This window comes from Muscardinus avellanarius (genome assembly GCF_963383645.1).
Source record: "Muscardinus avellanarius genome assembly, chromosome: 2".
In the NCBI taxonomy this organism is placed as follows: Eukaryota; Metazoa; Chordata; class Mammalia; order Rodentia; family Gliridae; genus Muscardinus; species Muscardinus avellanarius.
The window spans coordinates 170,131,254-170,148,536 of record NC_137787.1 but is presented as its reverse complement, the minus strand read 5'-3'; the positions used below and the strand labels follow the sequence as shown (position 1 = coordinate 170,148,536).

Here is a 17,283-nt window from a genome sequence, read left to right as displayed (position 1 = left end):
TAAATTACAAAGATCATTCCTCACAGACATATAGAAAAATCAGTTCTTAAATTCATTTGGTAAAACAAAAAACCCAGAATTTCTCAGCAACAAAAACCATGCAGAAAAAAATCACAATACCTGACTTTAAACTATACTACAAAGCCATAGTAATAAAAACAGCATGATACTGGCACATAAACAAATACAAAGACCAATGGAGCAGAATAGAAGACTCAAACAAATCCACCCACTTAGAGCCAATTGATTTTTAACAAAGGGGCCAAAAACATACACTGGAAAAAAGAGCCTGTTCAAAAAATGGTGTTGGCAAAACTGGGTAACCATATGCAGAAAACTGGAAAATAATCCCACTTTCTCACCCTGCACAAGAGTCAATTCAAGATGGATCAAAGACTTGGAAATTAGAGACCTTGAGGCTCCTTGAAGAGGGCATAGGTCCAACACTACAACACATACGCACAGGTAAAAACTTTTTCAACAAGATCCCTTAAGGCACAAGAAACTAAAAGGCAGATCAATATGTGGTATTACATGAAACTGAAGAGCTTCTATACAGCAAAGGAAAATGTCAAGAACCTCAACCGAGAGCCAACAGAATGGGAGAAGATTTTTGCCACCTATTCCTCCCATAGAGGACTAATATCTAAAATATACAGAGAATTGGAGAAACTCAACACTAAAAGAACAAATAATTCAATAAAAAATGGGCAAGTGAACTAAATAGACACTTCATGAAAGAAGAAATTCAAATGGCCAATAAATGCATAAAAAATGTTCAACATTATTAGCAATCAGAGAGATGCAAATCAAAACTACCCTGAGATTTCTTGAAATTTCTTTTTATTTCTTTTTTCTTTTTTTCTTTTTTAATTTTTTGGTGGTACTGGGGAGTGGAACCCAGGGGCTTTCTACCTTCAGGCTATACCCCCAGCCCCATTCTTTTTATAATTTATTTGGAAACAGGGTCTCACCAAGTTGCTGAGGGCTTCACTAAGTAGCTGAGGCTGGCCTCGAACCCATGTGATCCTCCTGTCTCAGTTTCCCTGGGACCACAAGCATGTGCCACAATGCCCAGCTACCCTGAGATTTCATCTAACTAGAATGGCAATCATTTAAAACACAAACAACAACAAATGCTGGCAAGGATGTGGAGAAGTGGGAACTCTAATACATTGTTGGTGGGACTGCAAATTAGTGCAACCACTGTGGAAAACTGTATGGAGGATCCTCAGAAGAATGGGAACAAACTTACCATATGATCCAGTAATACCACTTTTGAGTATTTACCCAAAAGAAATGAAAACAAACTACCCAATGAATGCATGTATATCTATGTTCATAGCTGCACAATTCACCATTGCCAAACTATGGAACCATCCAAGATGTCCGTCAACAGATGAATGGATTACAAAACTATGGGATATGTACACAATCAAATTTTACTCGGCCACAAAGAAAAACACAATTATACAATTACAGAGAAATGGATGGAACTGGAAGACATTATGCCAAGTGAGATTAGTCAGTCACAAAAAGTAAGCAATCAGATGCTCTAATATGCAGACGCTAGGGAGAAAATGGGTCATAAGATGAACTCTAGATGAAGAAGGAGATACTATCTATAGATGAGCAAATAAGGCCACCTGAGATAATGGGAGGGGAAAGAGGGAAATACTCTGTTGTGCACGATGTTCTTTAACAAACATAGCAATGTCACTAAGCCAAACATGAGAAGGAAGAAGGGAGAGAGAATGGGGTGGGGATTGGTAAAGGCTAATTGGGTGATGTGTGTATGTATGTCTCCACCATCTTTTATCCCATTAACATGTATGGCTACAATGCACCAATACAAAATTTTTTAAAAATAAGAAAATGTAACCTTTAGAATGCTTAAAAAAAAAACCTTTGTTCATATTTATGAAGTAAATACACCAAAAAATGCTTTTGAAAATAGTTGATTTATTTCCTATGTCTATTGAGAGCTACATTTTTTTTCCAGTACTGGGGATGGAACCTCTGCGCTACACCTTCAGCCCTAGTTTTTATTCTTTATTTTAAAACAGGATCTCACTGCCGGGCGTGGTGGCGCACGCTTGTAATCCCCGTGCTTGGGAGAGGAGACAGGAGGATCCACAGGTTTGAAGCCAGCCGCGCTGGCTTAAGAGACCCTGTTTCCAAATAAAAAGTATAAAATGGGTCTGGGAGTGTAGCCCAGAGGTAGAAGGGCTTCCAGGAACCCCAGAACCACCAAAAAAGGACCTCACTAGGTAGCTACGGCTGTCTGCAAACCACCATCCTCCCGTCTCAGCCTCCCAAGTGCTGGGATTACAATCATGTGTCTCTGCATCTGGTTCAAGAGCTACATTTATTTTTAAGCCAAGGAGTTTTTCTTATTGCATAAACTAGCAAAGGAGGAGGAGGAGGAGGAGGAGGAGGAGGAGGAGGAGGAGGAATGAGAAGCTAGAAATAGACAGCAACATGTGCAGATACTTCTCTAGCTCATACCATGACTAAGATCATAATTACTGACCAATTGTTATTAATGTTCACTCTGCTCCAGGACTCATTTTTTTTTCTTTCTTTCTTTTTTATTTTTGTGGTACTGGGGTTCCTGGAAACCCTTCTATCTGCAGGCTACACTCCCAGACCTATTTTTTATATTTTTATTTGGAAACAGGGTCTCTTAAGCCAGTGAGGCTGGCTACAAACCTGCGCAATCCTCCTGTCTCCACCTCCCAAGTGCGGGATTACAAGCGTGCTCCACCACGCCCGGCCCCAGGTCTCATTTCTACCAGGCTTGTAGAGCACCTGCCATTAGATCAGCCAGAGGCACCCTGGCTGCCCTGGCATCCCGATGCTGACTTAGGGCATGAGGAGACTGCTGATCACTGAAGAACAGCAGTACCCAATGCCACACTCACCTTCCATACAGGTACTTGAGCACGCTGCCCAGTAAGCTCCGGCAGTGCCTAACTTTAGGTGTATAAGTGTAAATGTGCTGATCTCATCCTCGCTCTATTAAGCACATTGGGCTTTAAAAATAACAATAACTGCCAGACCTGGTGGTACACAACTGTTATCTCAGTACTTGGGAGGCTGAGATAGGAGGATCACAGGTTTGAGGCCAACCTCAGCAACTTAGTGAGAACTCTAACTTATGAGACAGTTTCAAAATAAGTAATAAAATAGGGCTAGGGTTGTAGCTCAGAGGCGGAATGTCCCTGGGTTCAAACCTCAGTACAGAATTATCATCATCATCATCATCATCATCATAAACAGCAGTAGTAGTAAATATAATGTAAAATAATATACATTATACAATAAATGGTATTATTCAAATGCACACACATATGTATATGAACGTATACAATGCAATGCTCGATAATGCATAATAATGTACCACAACTGATGGCATCTTTAATAACTTTAATTGTATTAACATAGAAGAAACGAGCTATGACTAGGTATCTGGCCAGGCACCTCAATACCTCCGGGGCATGTTCTACTGGCAATGTACTGGGGGTATATTTTCCAGGATTCCTTAAGTTTCCTTTCCTTGCATCTTAATTATTCTTCCCGAGGTAATAAACTATATATAAATAATGCTTCTTAATATATAAATGTATAGCTTTAAAAGAGAAAAACATTTTAATGATCTATACTCTGATTCATTATAAAGTCATCTACTACTAAATATTTTATAGCTATTATTGGCCCGTTCCTATCTAGTTATTCCTTTCTTTTTCCTTTATAGTGAGCTCTTTGCCCACATCCTGATTGTCTACAGATATAATTCTTTCCTTATATCTAATAAGTAAAATAAACTTCCTAAAGGAAGAGTTTCAGCTCTATGAACATAGACTAACGGTCCCACACTGGATATTTATAAAATATGCCAAAGTCTTTAGTGACTTCAAAACGACAAAGAATTTTAAATTTTTCTTTACACATTAAAGCTTAATGCTTTAGAAAATTTAAAAACAGATATAACTGTTCAAATATATGAAATCTTATCTTCATTCGCCCAAACTGATCAGTGGTTCTAACCCAACTGTCTAAGAGGAAGGTCACAATTCTCATCTCACCTGCCCTTTTGTAACCCTGTCCAACCACTGCTTAAACCCTTTTAAAAATAAAGGTTAAGGCCGGGTGTGGTGGCGCACGCTTGTAATCCCCGCGCTTGGGAGGCGGAGACAGGAGGATTGTGCAGGTTTGAAGCCAGCCGCGCTGGAGTAAGAGACCCTGTTTCAAAAATATAAAATAGGTCTGGGAGTGTAGCCCGGAGGTAGAAGGGCTTCCAGGAACCCCAGTACCACAAAAAATGATAATAAAAATAAAATAAATAAAGGTTAAGCCAGGCATGGTGGCGCACGCTTGTAATCCCTGCACTTGGGAGGCTGAGACAGGAGGATCGCACAGGTTTAAAGCCAGCCTCAGCTACTTAGTGAGGCTGTCAGCAACTTAGTGAGACCGTTTCCAAATAAAATATAAAATAGGTCTGGGAGTATAGCCTGGAGGTAGAAAAACCCCTGGGTGCCACCCCCAGGACCACAAAAATAAATAAATAAATAAATAAATAAATAAATAAATAAATAAATAAATAATAAATAATAAAGGTTATGGTATTCAACCAGAAAACAGGCAGTTTTTCCCTTATGTCCATTTGGCTTACAATGTGCTTCTTCCACAGAGAAATAGTGTTTTCTCCTGTGAACCTGAGCCCGCCTTGTGACTTTACATTGGATAATAACTTAAACCTCAAGGTGCCTTATAGACTTCCCCTCTCTTTAATTCTCCCTCTTCCCTGCCCAACTATGTAGAGATGACCCACTGGCTTGCTAGATGCTAAAAGACACATGACCCACTTTGCCCCCGCAGCCAGTCAGCCAACTCCCCCCAAAAAGCTGCCTCATTAACTGGTAGCAGATGTACACATGAGTCCAGTCAGCTAAAACAACTGAATTACACTCATCCGAAAAATCTTACCCCAAAAAATATCTTAAGTTAAGTCACTAAGTTTGGGGGTAGTTGTTACACAGCAAAAGCTAACTGAGACAGAAGTCAATCAGCAAATTTTCTTTGTATTCCACAATAGACAAAAGGCTAATGCACTCCTACAAATCATCTGGGCAAGGCTGGGGCTACATATCTGAAGCCACTGAGTACCACCCAAATGTAAAGAAATATTCTACACACCTGTCACTGGGAAGCAAAGCTGAAGATTCTTCCTCCTTCTTTGGTATATCATAGGAATCAATAGGTCTAAAAGATGGGAAAAAATGTATAGTCAGAATATTAAACTTTATAACAAGGATACCAAAATAATGCTAATCTAGTCTACGCAGATGGTCTATGGGTTAAAAACTAAAGATACAGAGTATTTCAACTAACCACTGGAGAAGCAGACCTACCAGCAGACGCTGGCTCTGCGTACATTCACTCAGTCATGCCACACATATAGACTGGGTGCCTACCATGCCCCGCCACTGTTCTAGGGCTGAGCTACACAGCAAACAAAAACTTGGTCTCATAGCACATTTTCCTGAGGGCAGGAAAACCAAAAGACAAACAAAAGCATAACAAAGTAAGGTAAGGTTACACACACAGAAAAGGTGGGGAAAAGGCACGTTATTTTAAAGTGGGTATCCTGGGAAGTCTAAAAAGGTGCCATGTGAGCAGACCTTTGAATATGAGAGAATAAGCTACTCCAATACATAAAGGAACACTCTTTCAGGCAGAGGGAACAGAAAAAGGCAGAGTTCCAAGTGCAGATTATGTTTGGCATTTTCAGAGAAGAAAAGGACGCTGGAACAGTGAGTGAGAGGGAAGAACAGTACGCACTAAGAGGCAGATAAAAGGGCCAAGACGCAGCTCAGCTAAGCTGGTCCGCCACTGCGAGGGCTCTGGGTGGTGCCCTAACGTGGCAGAGGCCACCTGGAGAGCTGGGCAGGGAGGGCAGGCAGTCGTTGTCTGCTTTGTGATTCAAAGCCTGCTTTCTGCGTATGCACAGCAAGGATGGCAGGCAGGAAAGACCAGTGCAGTGCCCTGGAGGTGGAGCTGGGGTGCAGCCACGCCCAGCCTCCTGCAACTCCAGCGCACCCTCCGCCGGGGGACATACCTCCTGTACTGGTAGATTTTCACCGACGTCTCCCGCTCTATCTCTGCCTGGCGTTTCTGCTCCTCGGCGAGGTGCTTTTGCGCCTGGGCCTTGGCTTCCAGCCGCTGCCACTCCAGCTCCTCCAGGGCCTGCTGCTCCGTCAGCTTCCTCTCCCTCTCAAGCTCCTGCAGCCTCTGCCTCTCCTCCTCAAGAATGACATCTTCATCCTGCTGCTGCGCCTCCTCCTCCCCTGCTCGGCTTCCTTCCCTGTCCGAAGACTTGGACCCTTCACTCCAGGTGGCCTCCCAGGGGGCAGCAGCCGGCTCCCGTGTGGACAGGGGAATGCTGTGTGAGTTTAGAACCATCAGCTCCTGTGGAACCAATAAAAAAAAAAATCCATTTCAACTCGTGTCTATAATTTCATACACACAGAGAGTACATTCTAGTTTTTTTTTTTTTTTTTTTTCAGTACTGGGGATGGAACCCAGAGGGATTGAACCTCAGAGCTACACCCCTACCCTATTTTCTATTCTTTATTTTGTAACAAGGACTCACTCAGTTGCTGAGGGCCTAAGTAGCTGAGGCTGGCCGCGAACCTGCGATCCTCCTGTCTCCGCCTCCCAATAGTGGGATTACAAGTGTGTACCAGCACGCCTGGCTAAGTTTTAAATATTGATTTCCAATAATTGTTTTTCTTTCTAGTGCTGGGGACTGAACCCAGGGCCTTACACATAGAACATAAGTGCTCTACCACTGAGCTGCACCCCCAGCCCTTTATTTTGAGACCAGGTCTCAGTAACTTGCCCAGGCTGACCTCAAACTTGAGATCCTCCTGTCTCAGCCTCCCAAGGCACTGAGATGACAGATCTCTGTCTCCACACCTAGCAATATTAAGTTTGATGGCTTAAAAAAGAAAAAAGTCTCACAGGTGACTGAGATATCAGGTAGAAGAGGAAAAAGCATTAATATTCCATTATACAATTAATGATATGAAAGTAAAACTAAGATGAAACCCATCAAAACAAACTTAGAGTAAAGCAGAGCTCTTCCTATATTTTCAGGAAGCTACAGAGGTGAAGGAGTGGCCCAAATCAAAAGGAAAGGAGGTGCCTCCTATTCTCAAGGTAAAGAAAAGAGAGAGGAGAAAGGGATATTCAATGCTACCTCATCCAAGTACTTGGAATTCTCTCTCTCGGCCTCCTGTTTAGCCCTTTGCCACTCTTCCCTCAGCTTCTCCTGCTCACGTTGGTATTTTTCCTATGAGAAAATATATTAACATTAACTTTTCATATTACGCAGAATTTTTTTTTTTGTGGTGGTGGTACTGGGGTTCCTGGAAGCCCTTCTACCTCCGGGCTACACTCCCAGACCTATTTTTACATTTTTATTTGGAAACAGGGTCTCCTAAGCCAGCGCGCGCGGCTAGCTTCGAACCTGCGCGATCCTCCTGTCTCTGTCTCCCAAGCGCGGGGATTACAAGCGTGCGCCACCACGCCCGGCAGTTACGCAGAAATTTTTCATTGACACTTTTGCTATCTCTAAACCTTTTTTTTTTTTTTTTTTTTTTTTTGGCGGTACTGGGAATGGAACCCAGATATATTCTACCTCCGAGCTACACCCCCGGCCCTATTTTGTATTATTTATTTATTTTGAAACAGGGTCTCATTGAGTTGCAAAGGGCCTCACTAAGTAGCTAAGGTTGGCTGCAAACCGAGATCCTCCTGTCTCAGCCTCCCAAGTACCGGAATAACAAGCGTGCGCCGATATGTCTGGCTTATCGCTAAATCTTGACTTCAACTACAACCTTAAAAGATGCTGATTATTTTCATTTAACCAGTAATATTTTGTTCCCTAAAAGGAAAAAAGGGGGGCTTGCACTGAACTAAAATTCAGATGTAAGGAGAGCAGACACATCATCCAATTAGTCCAGTGCCCTCCCTTTACCATGGACAGAGTTCAAGAAAGCCTCCAGCTAACAGTAAGGGACACTCAATTACTCCTCAATGGACCCCGCCTCCTACCATGGGAGCTAAGTCCTCACAGAGTCGACGCAGCTCTCACTCCTGAGTGCGCACTTCATAGACACCAAGGTATACACAAAGTTACTCATGATTTTAAAAGGTTAACTATGAAAATCACCAAACTGGAAAAGCAATTATTTTGTGTAAAATTTTTTTTTTTTCTTTTCTATTTTTGCAGTACTGGGGGTGGAACCAGGGGCATTCTACTTCCGAGCTACATCCTCAGCCCTATTTTTTATTCTTTATTTGGAAACAGGGTCTCACTGAGTTGCAAAGGGCCTCACTTACATACAAAAAGATTTGTCGGGGACGTGAACACTCTTTTCTCTTTGGTTTTCAGTTTGCTTCTCGCTACGGGCTCACTCTGGTGGAACGGAGCGAAAAGCTTGGCCCGACTGCTCTCCACCCAGCCCCCGGCTCTACCTGCAGGAGGCGGTCTTGCTCCTTCTGCCACCTCTCTTGCCGCTTCCGCTCCTCCTCCTGGTCCCATGCCCAGCGACTCGGGGCGCTGAGGGTTGGAACTGGAAGCTAAGTCATCAGAGAAGCACATTATCATTAAGTCACTGAGTAAACCACTTTCACACACCACCAATCATTCACCCCACATTTTGCTTTTACTATGCTAGAGAAGAAAGGGCTTTTAGGTTGAAAAGTCTTTGCAACAAAACCCTAAGCAACTTAAAATAATGCTGGTTTTGTTTTATTGTTTTTGTGGTACAGGGGATGGAACCCAGGGGCATTCTACTTCCGAGTTACACCCCCAGTCCTACTTTTTATTCTTTATTTGGAAACACGGTCTCAGAGTTGCAAAGGGCCTCACTAAGTAGCTGAGGCTGTCTGCGAACCGCGGATCCCTCTGTCTCAGCCTCTCAAATGCTGGGATTATAATCGTGCACCACCACACCCGGCTCAACTTAAAATAAGGTAAGCAATGTCACCGTGCATTAATTAGTGTCACGGTCATCTTATCTATTCTCAGCTACAAATGAACAGTACTTACATCAGGAACCACAGAATCTGCGCTTCCTGGGTTGCAGCATGTGGGTAAGGAGGAAAAAAACACAACGTAAGTCTTTTCACTTTTATGAAATAAATACTTTCAGAAAGTTATATTGCTATCTCCATGTCAGTATACTAAGTAGCATCAATGTTTTTTTCCAACAGTCAGTAAATCCTTTTTTTACTTCCCCTTTATTTCCATCTGTTTTACTCCTCTTCCAAATTCAAAATCAGTAACAAGAAGATAAACCATAGATGTCAAAGGTGCACGCCAGCTCTAGGAACTAGAGTGGAACCTATGGGTATTTCTGAAGAAGTTTCAGAGTTCTTTCATTACTACACAGGGCATTATCTCACAGTTCGGCCCAATAGGAACAACAGAAACTCAAGTGTTACAACCTCAAACAGGTTCACTTATTTACTTGTTAACTACTTAATTACAATGTGAACATGGCAAGTCACATTTTTGAGCTTTATAATTTTTTTTTAATAAATACGAACATCTGTCTTTCCTTCCCTATTATTTGCAGCACAAGTATTCAAGCCTCACATGTGAACTTACGGGCATAAATATTAATCTTATTACCCATTAGAGATCTACATAAGTATGTGTCTATACATAGTACAACGGTAAAATTTCAGAAAATACACCATCATATACTATTTTAAAATTTTCCTGAACTTCAGTTGTCAAATGATTCACTTACATAATTTTTTTAAAGAAAACTTCTTTGAGACCTATAAAAATGTTCTTCCCTAAAATAGCTTATTGAAAACAAGTAAAAGAACATTAAAATAGAGAAAAAAAAGGAATTGTTTTTGGCCAGTTTCAGCAAGAAATATAATACTCATTCAATTAAATAGCCACAGAAAAACAGGTGTTTAATTAAAGAAAGAATAAAAAAAAAAAACACTAAGGATACTGACACTAATAGGCATGCAGAGTTGGCAAGCTGTTTCTGGTCCAAAAGAGACCTTAATTCACCAGAGGAAGAGTATGTGGTCATTAACACAAAATACACAAGCCCAGTAAGTATTGTGTTATAAGGCGCGTGTGTTAAGTGTTTTAAGCGTTTCAATCATCTTAAAAACAACAACAACGTTGAAGAAAGCAACAGCACACTCTCTGGCTTTTGCACCTCCAATGTTGGATGTTAGTTTTAAGATCTTCACAGCTAAACACAGAGTTGAGACTGCACTCACAGCACAGGGCATTAGATGAACGTGAGCAAGGAGGAAGCGCCACCTGCCTCATGCACCGCGAGGCAGCCCTGCCCAACTACACCAACACAGAGGAAGGACCTCAGGACGCACCTGGCCTCCGGCACCACCAAAATGAATTTACTTTGAATATAACAGAGCAGTCGCACCCGCTCTGCAAAGCCACCAGTAGCAACAAATAACTCTGTTCCCCATTAAGGAGCATCTTGCATGACCCAAAACAGGTGGATTTCTTTTTTTTTTTTTTTTGAGTTGGCCAATTGTATGTTGGTGTAATCTAATATTATGAAATTCCCAGGAAGCAGTAAGGCTTAAATGAAATTACTCATTTCTTACTGTTACCCAGTGGAGGAGAAAAAAATGTGTGTTTAACAGCATCTCAGTTTTTTAACAAAGTTAAGAGAGGAAAAAAAAATCTTTAGAGCTATACAAAGGACACACAAAGACCCGTTACCACAGAGGTAGACCCATGAACTGTAAGAAAAGCCTGATGAGCCTAGGAAAGAAAGGAGATGATTATGTTGCTTGGTTGTAGCGACAGCCACATTGAAGAGGCTCGGCTCCCAGAGCCAAAGACCATGAGGAAGACGGGAGAGTAAGGACAAGTCTGTGAAAGTGAATGTACTATGGCTTGGTGGTTTACCTTGTTCAAAAAACTGTGACCGCCTTTTTAAGTTTTTCAAAGATATTGGTTCAGAGGCTAGTTAAAAAAAATAAAAGAAAAGTAATGAATATCATGTCATCTGCTCGAATTTCTCACCACTGGTACATTAAAGACTTGACATTACATTTCCAATCTGAAGCCAATCATTTTTTAAATGGTAAAGACAGCCTAGGAGACATGGATTATTGCAAGGCATACGGAGACATATATTTTAGTATTCTATTCTACATTTACATTAGTAAAAAGAACAGATATTTTTATTAATACATTTTAGTTGACAGCATCATTGTTGCATAGCTACGAAAGCCATACCATCTGTGCTAGGCCACAGAGCTTTAGGGAAATGGAAATTAATACTTTTTGCTTAGCTAATCAATCCAACGTTTTCTCTCCCAAAGATTTCTCAAAACCTTAATGAAAGAGAACTGAAAATATTGTGGATAAAGAGGACAACGACAACAAAATAAATGATATAGAAACATCAAATGAAAATAAAATGCTAAAAGTAAGATATTTTTCCAACTGAATATTTTGCCCTAGTTTTCAAGATCTTGTTGCTGCCAAGTAAGCAAAATGGAGCTCAGTCAGAAAGAAATAGGAAATATATCCTGCCTTCTCCCACAGATCCGCCACAAGTCTATGTATGACATAAGATGCAAATGTGACCATTATTTGATACTGGTACAAAACCTTCAAATGACAGTCTGAGCACAGTCCCACTGTCACCAGAGTTAGAGTAACGGGCTCTGCCAACTGGCAGGAGAGAAACCCTTAAATTTGGTATCATAAAGAAAAATAAGCAATACTTATTGAGAGAAAAACTTCTTTGGCAAAAAATACAACTTAAAAAATAAAATATAATCACTTGTATCTATTGGAAATGAAATACAAAGATAATTAAGGAAGAGAAAGAAAATTTACATATTTTGATTAGTTTTGCCATAACATATCATAAACTGGCAATATGCAAACTTCATCCCTTTCTGGGCCACCTCATTTCATAATAAAAGCAGCTTCACCTTTTGAGTCTCTTTCCCAACCATTGTGGACCAGATAGTTTTTTTGTTGTTATTCTTACTTCTTCTGTATGCCCAAGAAACAGCACACAGTGTGCAATAGCTAAATTATTTCTGTGTGTGTGTGTGTGTGTGTGTGTGTGTGTGTGTGTGTGTGTGTGTGTGTTTTACTGGGGTTGGAACCCAGGGGCATTCTACCTCCGAGCTTTGCCCCAGCCCCATTTTTTATTCTTTATTTTGAAACAGGGTCTCACTGAGTTGCAAAGGGCCTCGCTAAGTAGCTGAGGCTGTCCAAGAAGTGTGATCCTCCTGGCTCAGCTTCCCAAGTACTGGAATGACAAGTGTGAGCCACCACACCCGGCATAGCTAAATTATTTCTGGCTGGAAAGAAAAAGGCAGACAATGGCATCTCCACAGCGGCCCTAGATACCGTGCTGTCTTCTTCATTACCAAAGAGGACAGCCTATACAACTCTTACTACCCCGGGCATTTCTCTCTTGAGATGAGCTGCCTTCACAATTGTCCCTTTCATGACAATAAAGGGGAAAAGGAAACTTCATTCATCGTTTTATATTTAATGAAGATGCCGTTTGCCAGTATTTCATAGCCGAGCGCTGCTGGCCTCAGAAAAACCTGTTCTTATTATTTGGCTTGGGCACACAGGCACCCAAGGCTCCGGCACCTGCTGCCAACCTTTTGTTTGCAGTTCCTGAACTAGTCAACGCTGGAACTGGACACCCTTCCACCTGGCTGCAATCGGATCCCTGCACTAACCTTTTAGTTTCAAGTTGTGGTGGATCCATTTTTCTTTCACTCTCAGATATTATTATAATAACAGAACTTGGGAGTTGTAACTTTTGCTGTATTACGAGCGTAAATTGTCATGGTGATATTTACCTTTTGATTCAAAAGTGTTGCTCTCATCGTGAATTCCATTGATTTCTTTGGACTCGGTATACTGGAAAGGACCAAAATGCTAATTAACATTCTCTCCAATCGGACTCTGAGCTTAAATAATACATTTTCCAGTGGTAAAAAATATCTTGTAACAAGAGGGGTTTTTCAGAATATTGATCCATTCCACAGAGTGTTATAGGTGTAGTAGAAACAATTTTTTTTCACTTGTTTCCAATATTCGTGAAAGCATTAATGACTGGCTGCAGGGAAGGATGGCCTTAAGTTTAACCAGACATTAGCATTTTAAGAAACATGTTGAATAGAATAGTCATGAGTCCACCTGGCTTATTTTTATAAGTAGGCAAAAACAGTCACCTCAGATTCTCTAACATTTAAACCTTTCCTACACAATTAAACAACATCTTATTTTTAAAAAGTGTTAGATAAGAGTTAAATTTTTCATTTCAATGAACTTATACTATAAATAGAAACCCATTTTTTTCAGTCTCTATAAAAAAGTATGCTTTGACACTTCAAAAGATTTTGACATTTTAATTTTTGAATCAATTAATAAATCTGATTATGTCTTAATCACACATGTAACTCAACCTATCAAATTCACCCACATAAGAACTAAAAATGCTTCGTGAAATATCACATTGCATACGATGGTTACATTTTATTTAGCCAGTATATGCAAAGAGAAGTTACAGTGTGTAATTTGACATAATTGCTACCTCACAGTCACAAAGATCTGAGAGATGGCTCTAAGGATGATATATTGGTGAAAAATACCTGGAAAATGACATTTTGGGATCTGTTCATTTTACCATTATGTAATGTCTTCAGTTTTTCAAAAACATGTGTTATTCTCTTTACTATATATTGCTTATTCAGAAATACATGTCTTTAAAGTAGTGTCAAAATTGTTCAAACAAATTATCTTCCCCATCTTTAATGTTTATTGTTGCTTTTTGCTCTAAGTATCCTGATGTCTCGAAATACTTACAGGACTCTGAAGGGTTTCTGAGAAATCAGTCGTTATTGACAGACTTGAAGACTTGTCTGAGTTGCAAATGCCAGAAGTTGCATCGATCCACTTTGTTTCAGGTGAACCTATAATTTTGGTAGCCATACTGGTGAGATTGAGGGTTTTATGTCGTGTAAATGGCAGGGAAGGCTGGTCTTTGCCCCAGTCTGATTTGCACATGAAGATCAAGTAATGAGAACACATAAATGATGAAGTGGGAAGAATAAAGTTACTGAATATACACACATGAAACACATACATAAAAGACAGACAGACAGACAGACAAATCAGGTCGTGTGAGAAGGAAGGAAGAGTGGAGGGCTCTTGCCGAGAGACCACCTTCCCAAAACACAAAGCTTAAACCACGTTAGTAATGAAAAGACTAGCAAATTGGCTGGATCTTTACATAAACCAGGACGAGATGTTCTTCATTTTGCTTTTTGTGGCATTGGGGAAGTTTGAAATCAGAAACTGGTAGGTTTGGAGAGGCTTGACACCTTTCCCCATTTAACCTCAGCCTGTAACTCAGAAATACAATAATGGAAAATGCATACTGAAAGTTCTCTGAGGATGAAGAATGGGGATATGGCCTACCATGCTCTCTTACCCCAATACAGTTAAGAAACTGCAGAGAAAGTTAAATCATGGCGTATTAAATCATGGAGTATTAAATTCTTAATACTCAACGTTATTATAAATGGCTACAAATGCAGATACATTTTCCTCCTTTTTTAATTTTAATTTTTTTTGGGGGGGGCAGGAAAGTGGTACTAGGGATTGAACCCAGGGGCATTCTATCTCTGAGCTACACCCCAGCCCCACTTTATTTTTTATTTTTGAAACAGAGTTTCACTCGGTTGCAGAGGGCCTCGCTAAGTTGCTGAGGCTGGCTTCAAACCTGCAATCCTCCTGTCTCAGCCTTCCAAGTACTGGGATTATTCCAGGCGTGAGCCACCAATCCCAGATGCATGTGCCTTTATTTGATATCTGCATTCAGTCAGATCAGGGCATTCAGTCAAATCAGGTAGAATTCAGTAAATTTGCTAGGGAAGAGTTTTCACACAGTATAGTGAAAGAAGGTATTTTTTTAAGATTTGTTCCAACACAATGACAAGAATTTTAAGCATCACAAAAAAGTAAGATGAGAGAATAAAGTTATTAAAGCGAATTGTTACAGCCACTTGCCAAAGACCAGTTTCCCAATTCAGAAAGCCACACCGGGTGGTATAGGTCACTCACCGGACTTCCCATAGCGCCTGACGTCCATCACTAAGCTTCCAGTTTCCCGAGCGTTGGCCATGGCTGCCTCCCACTCTTTTGTATCCTTATGTGAAAACTTGGTGTTGTTAATAGCAATAATTTCATCATCTACCTGTAGCTGAGAGAATTCTGCCGGGCTACCTAAATAATGCAAAGGAAATTAATCAAACGCTTAAAAACCAGATGTTGTACTAGTAACTGTTTCTTTAAATTAAGGAAAAGTAACTGCTTAGCCTCAGCCATTTCTCATTGTTTTCAGGTGTTTCAGAGTAAACTGTTTTTCAGTGTACAGTGCTAGGGATCGAACCCAAGAACATTCTACCTCTGAGCTGCACCCCGGCCCTATGTTTTTTTTTAATTTGGTAACAGGGTCTCACTAGCTTTTTAAAGTTATCAAATATTTGAGTATTTACAACATAGAAAGCATTGAAGGCTTTTTTTATTCCCTACTATGGAACTTCATTAATATTAAAAGAACAAATGAAAGATCACCAATTCAATAAAATTAAGGACAAAGAAAACTTTATTTTTAATTAAAAATGTGAAATATACCATTCTTTAATTGAGCTTACAAATCAGATGCCTTCTGGGAGGGAGCAGAAAGAAACAAGGCCACTTAACACTGCAGATAATGACAGCTATAACTAATGTACAATTATCTAATTGAGGCAATCAAAAGAAATAACCAATGTTTGCATGCAATTTTACATTGCTAAAATATGTAAACAAAGACCTCTCAAGTACAATAGCTCTTATTTTAATTTTAGGCTCTGTAGTAATATTTTGCAGAGTTTCTGAGCTTGACTTATTATAACCCTGGGTGGAGGAGGAGTGAACCTTTTGCAAAAGTCTCAAAGCATTCTGAAAGCTGCATAAGCAATAGATATGTTAGGATGCTCAGAAAACACTCCCTGGGCATGGGATGTAGAGCATCTGCCGATTCTATGTCAATTCCTGGGTTCGATTCCCAGCACCACAAAGCACAAACAAAACCCTCCACATTATTTTATAACAAGTTTTGTGTATCTACCTACAAAACACAGATGATCATACAAGTTTAATTCTAAGCCCTCAATTAAGTACTATTTGTTAGGATTTCCAAAAATCAAGCTTAAAATTGACAAATTCTGGAATGTCACAAAAATCAAGAATCTTCAAAACTAAAATTAATGAGACATGGAATATAAATTAATATGTAATTTGCAGCCCCAAATAACAGTCTTAGGGGATAAGATGCATCTCATCTATTTACTAAGGCCTTTTTCACATATTTTCTCCTCCTAGATAAAATAATTTATGCATCTCCCCCAACACACACACACACACACACACACACACACACACACACATACACACACACACACAGCAGGATAACAAAGGAGAAGAAAGTTCAGTAGATGTCAATCTATGATTTACCTGCTTCAACGGATGCTATGAAGATCCTGGAAAAATCCCATTTTACTGTAAACCCAAAGTCAAGACTGTTCCCTGGCGTCTGGTTTATGCTGATTCTCATATCGCTGAACTGATCCTGAAAACAAAACATGAAACGCTGGTATCAGGTGTCGCTGGCACCCACACAGAGGAAAGTCTATCCGTGGAAGATGGAGGCTGCATGCAGAGCACCCTTGAATTATTTCATGATAAACCCGAAGCTTCATACTTTCTTCCTTGGGTTGGTGAAAACCAAGTTTAAAATGCTTTCTACTCAAATTAAATTTTATTCTTCCTATCAATGCCATAATTTTGTTAGTCGCTGATAAATGTTAGGTTCTTGTCCACTATATCACTGAATCTAATTGACAAATCATGTATTCATTGCCCAGGAATGAGAATGATTTTAATTATTTGATCTTAAAATGACAATATTAAAAAAACTATCTCCAACAATAAACATATTTAGCTAGATAATTCCAAGTGGTTTACATAATTCAGCTACCAACAATATCTACCGAGGATTGGTACTGCCCCACTAGCACCTCAAATTTGACAAGCATTTTTGCTTGTCTGATTGCCACAGGAAGATGTGGTGGTAAAGCCTTAGCTGTTACACATGCTACAGAAAGCAGAACTCC

The 17,283-nt window shown here is 40.1% G+C and overlaps 1 protein-coding gene across 2 annotated transcripts in view; it reads right to left on the bottom strand.

Annotated features, from left to right (window-relative positions):
* Positions 1–17,283, bottom strand: part of LMO7 (LIM domain 7) — a gene marked incomplete at its 3' end in the record, with an annotated part of 65,010 nt that overhangs the window by 13,808 nt on the left and 33,919 nt on the right. For both annotated transcript variants that reach the window (XM_080688949.1, XM_080688948.1), the window contains exons 9-18: positions 16,625–16,739; positions 15,188–15,349; positions 13,928–14,034; positions 12,919–12,979; positions 10,985–11,041; positions 9,122–9,147; positions 8,545–8,649; positions 7,265–7,357; positions 6,122–6,471; positions 5,200–5,265 (exon numbers count right to left, since the gene is read on the bottom strand). In XM_080688949.1, coding sequence (XP_080545075.1) covers positions 5,200–5,265; positions 6,122–6,471; positions 7,265–7,357; positions 8,545–8,649; positions 9,122–9,147; positions 10,985–11,041; positions 12,919–12,979; positions 13,928–14,034; positions 15,188–15,349; positions 16,625–16,739 — 1,142 coding nt within the window. The remainder of the gene's footprint in view (positions 1–5,199; positions 5,266–6,121; positions 6,472–7,264; positions 7,358–8,544; positions 8,650–9,121; positions 9,148–10,984; positions 11,042–12,918; positions 12,980–13,927; positions 14,035–15,187; positions 15,350–16,624; positions 16,740–17,283) is intronic.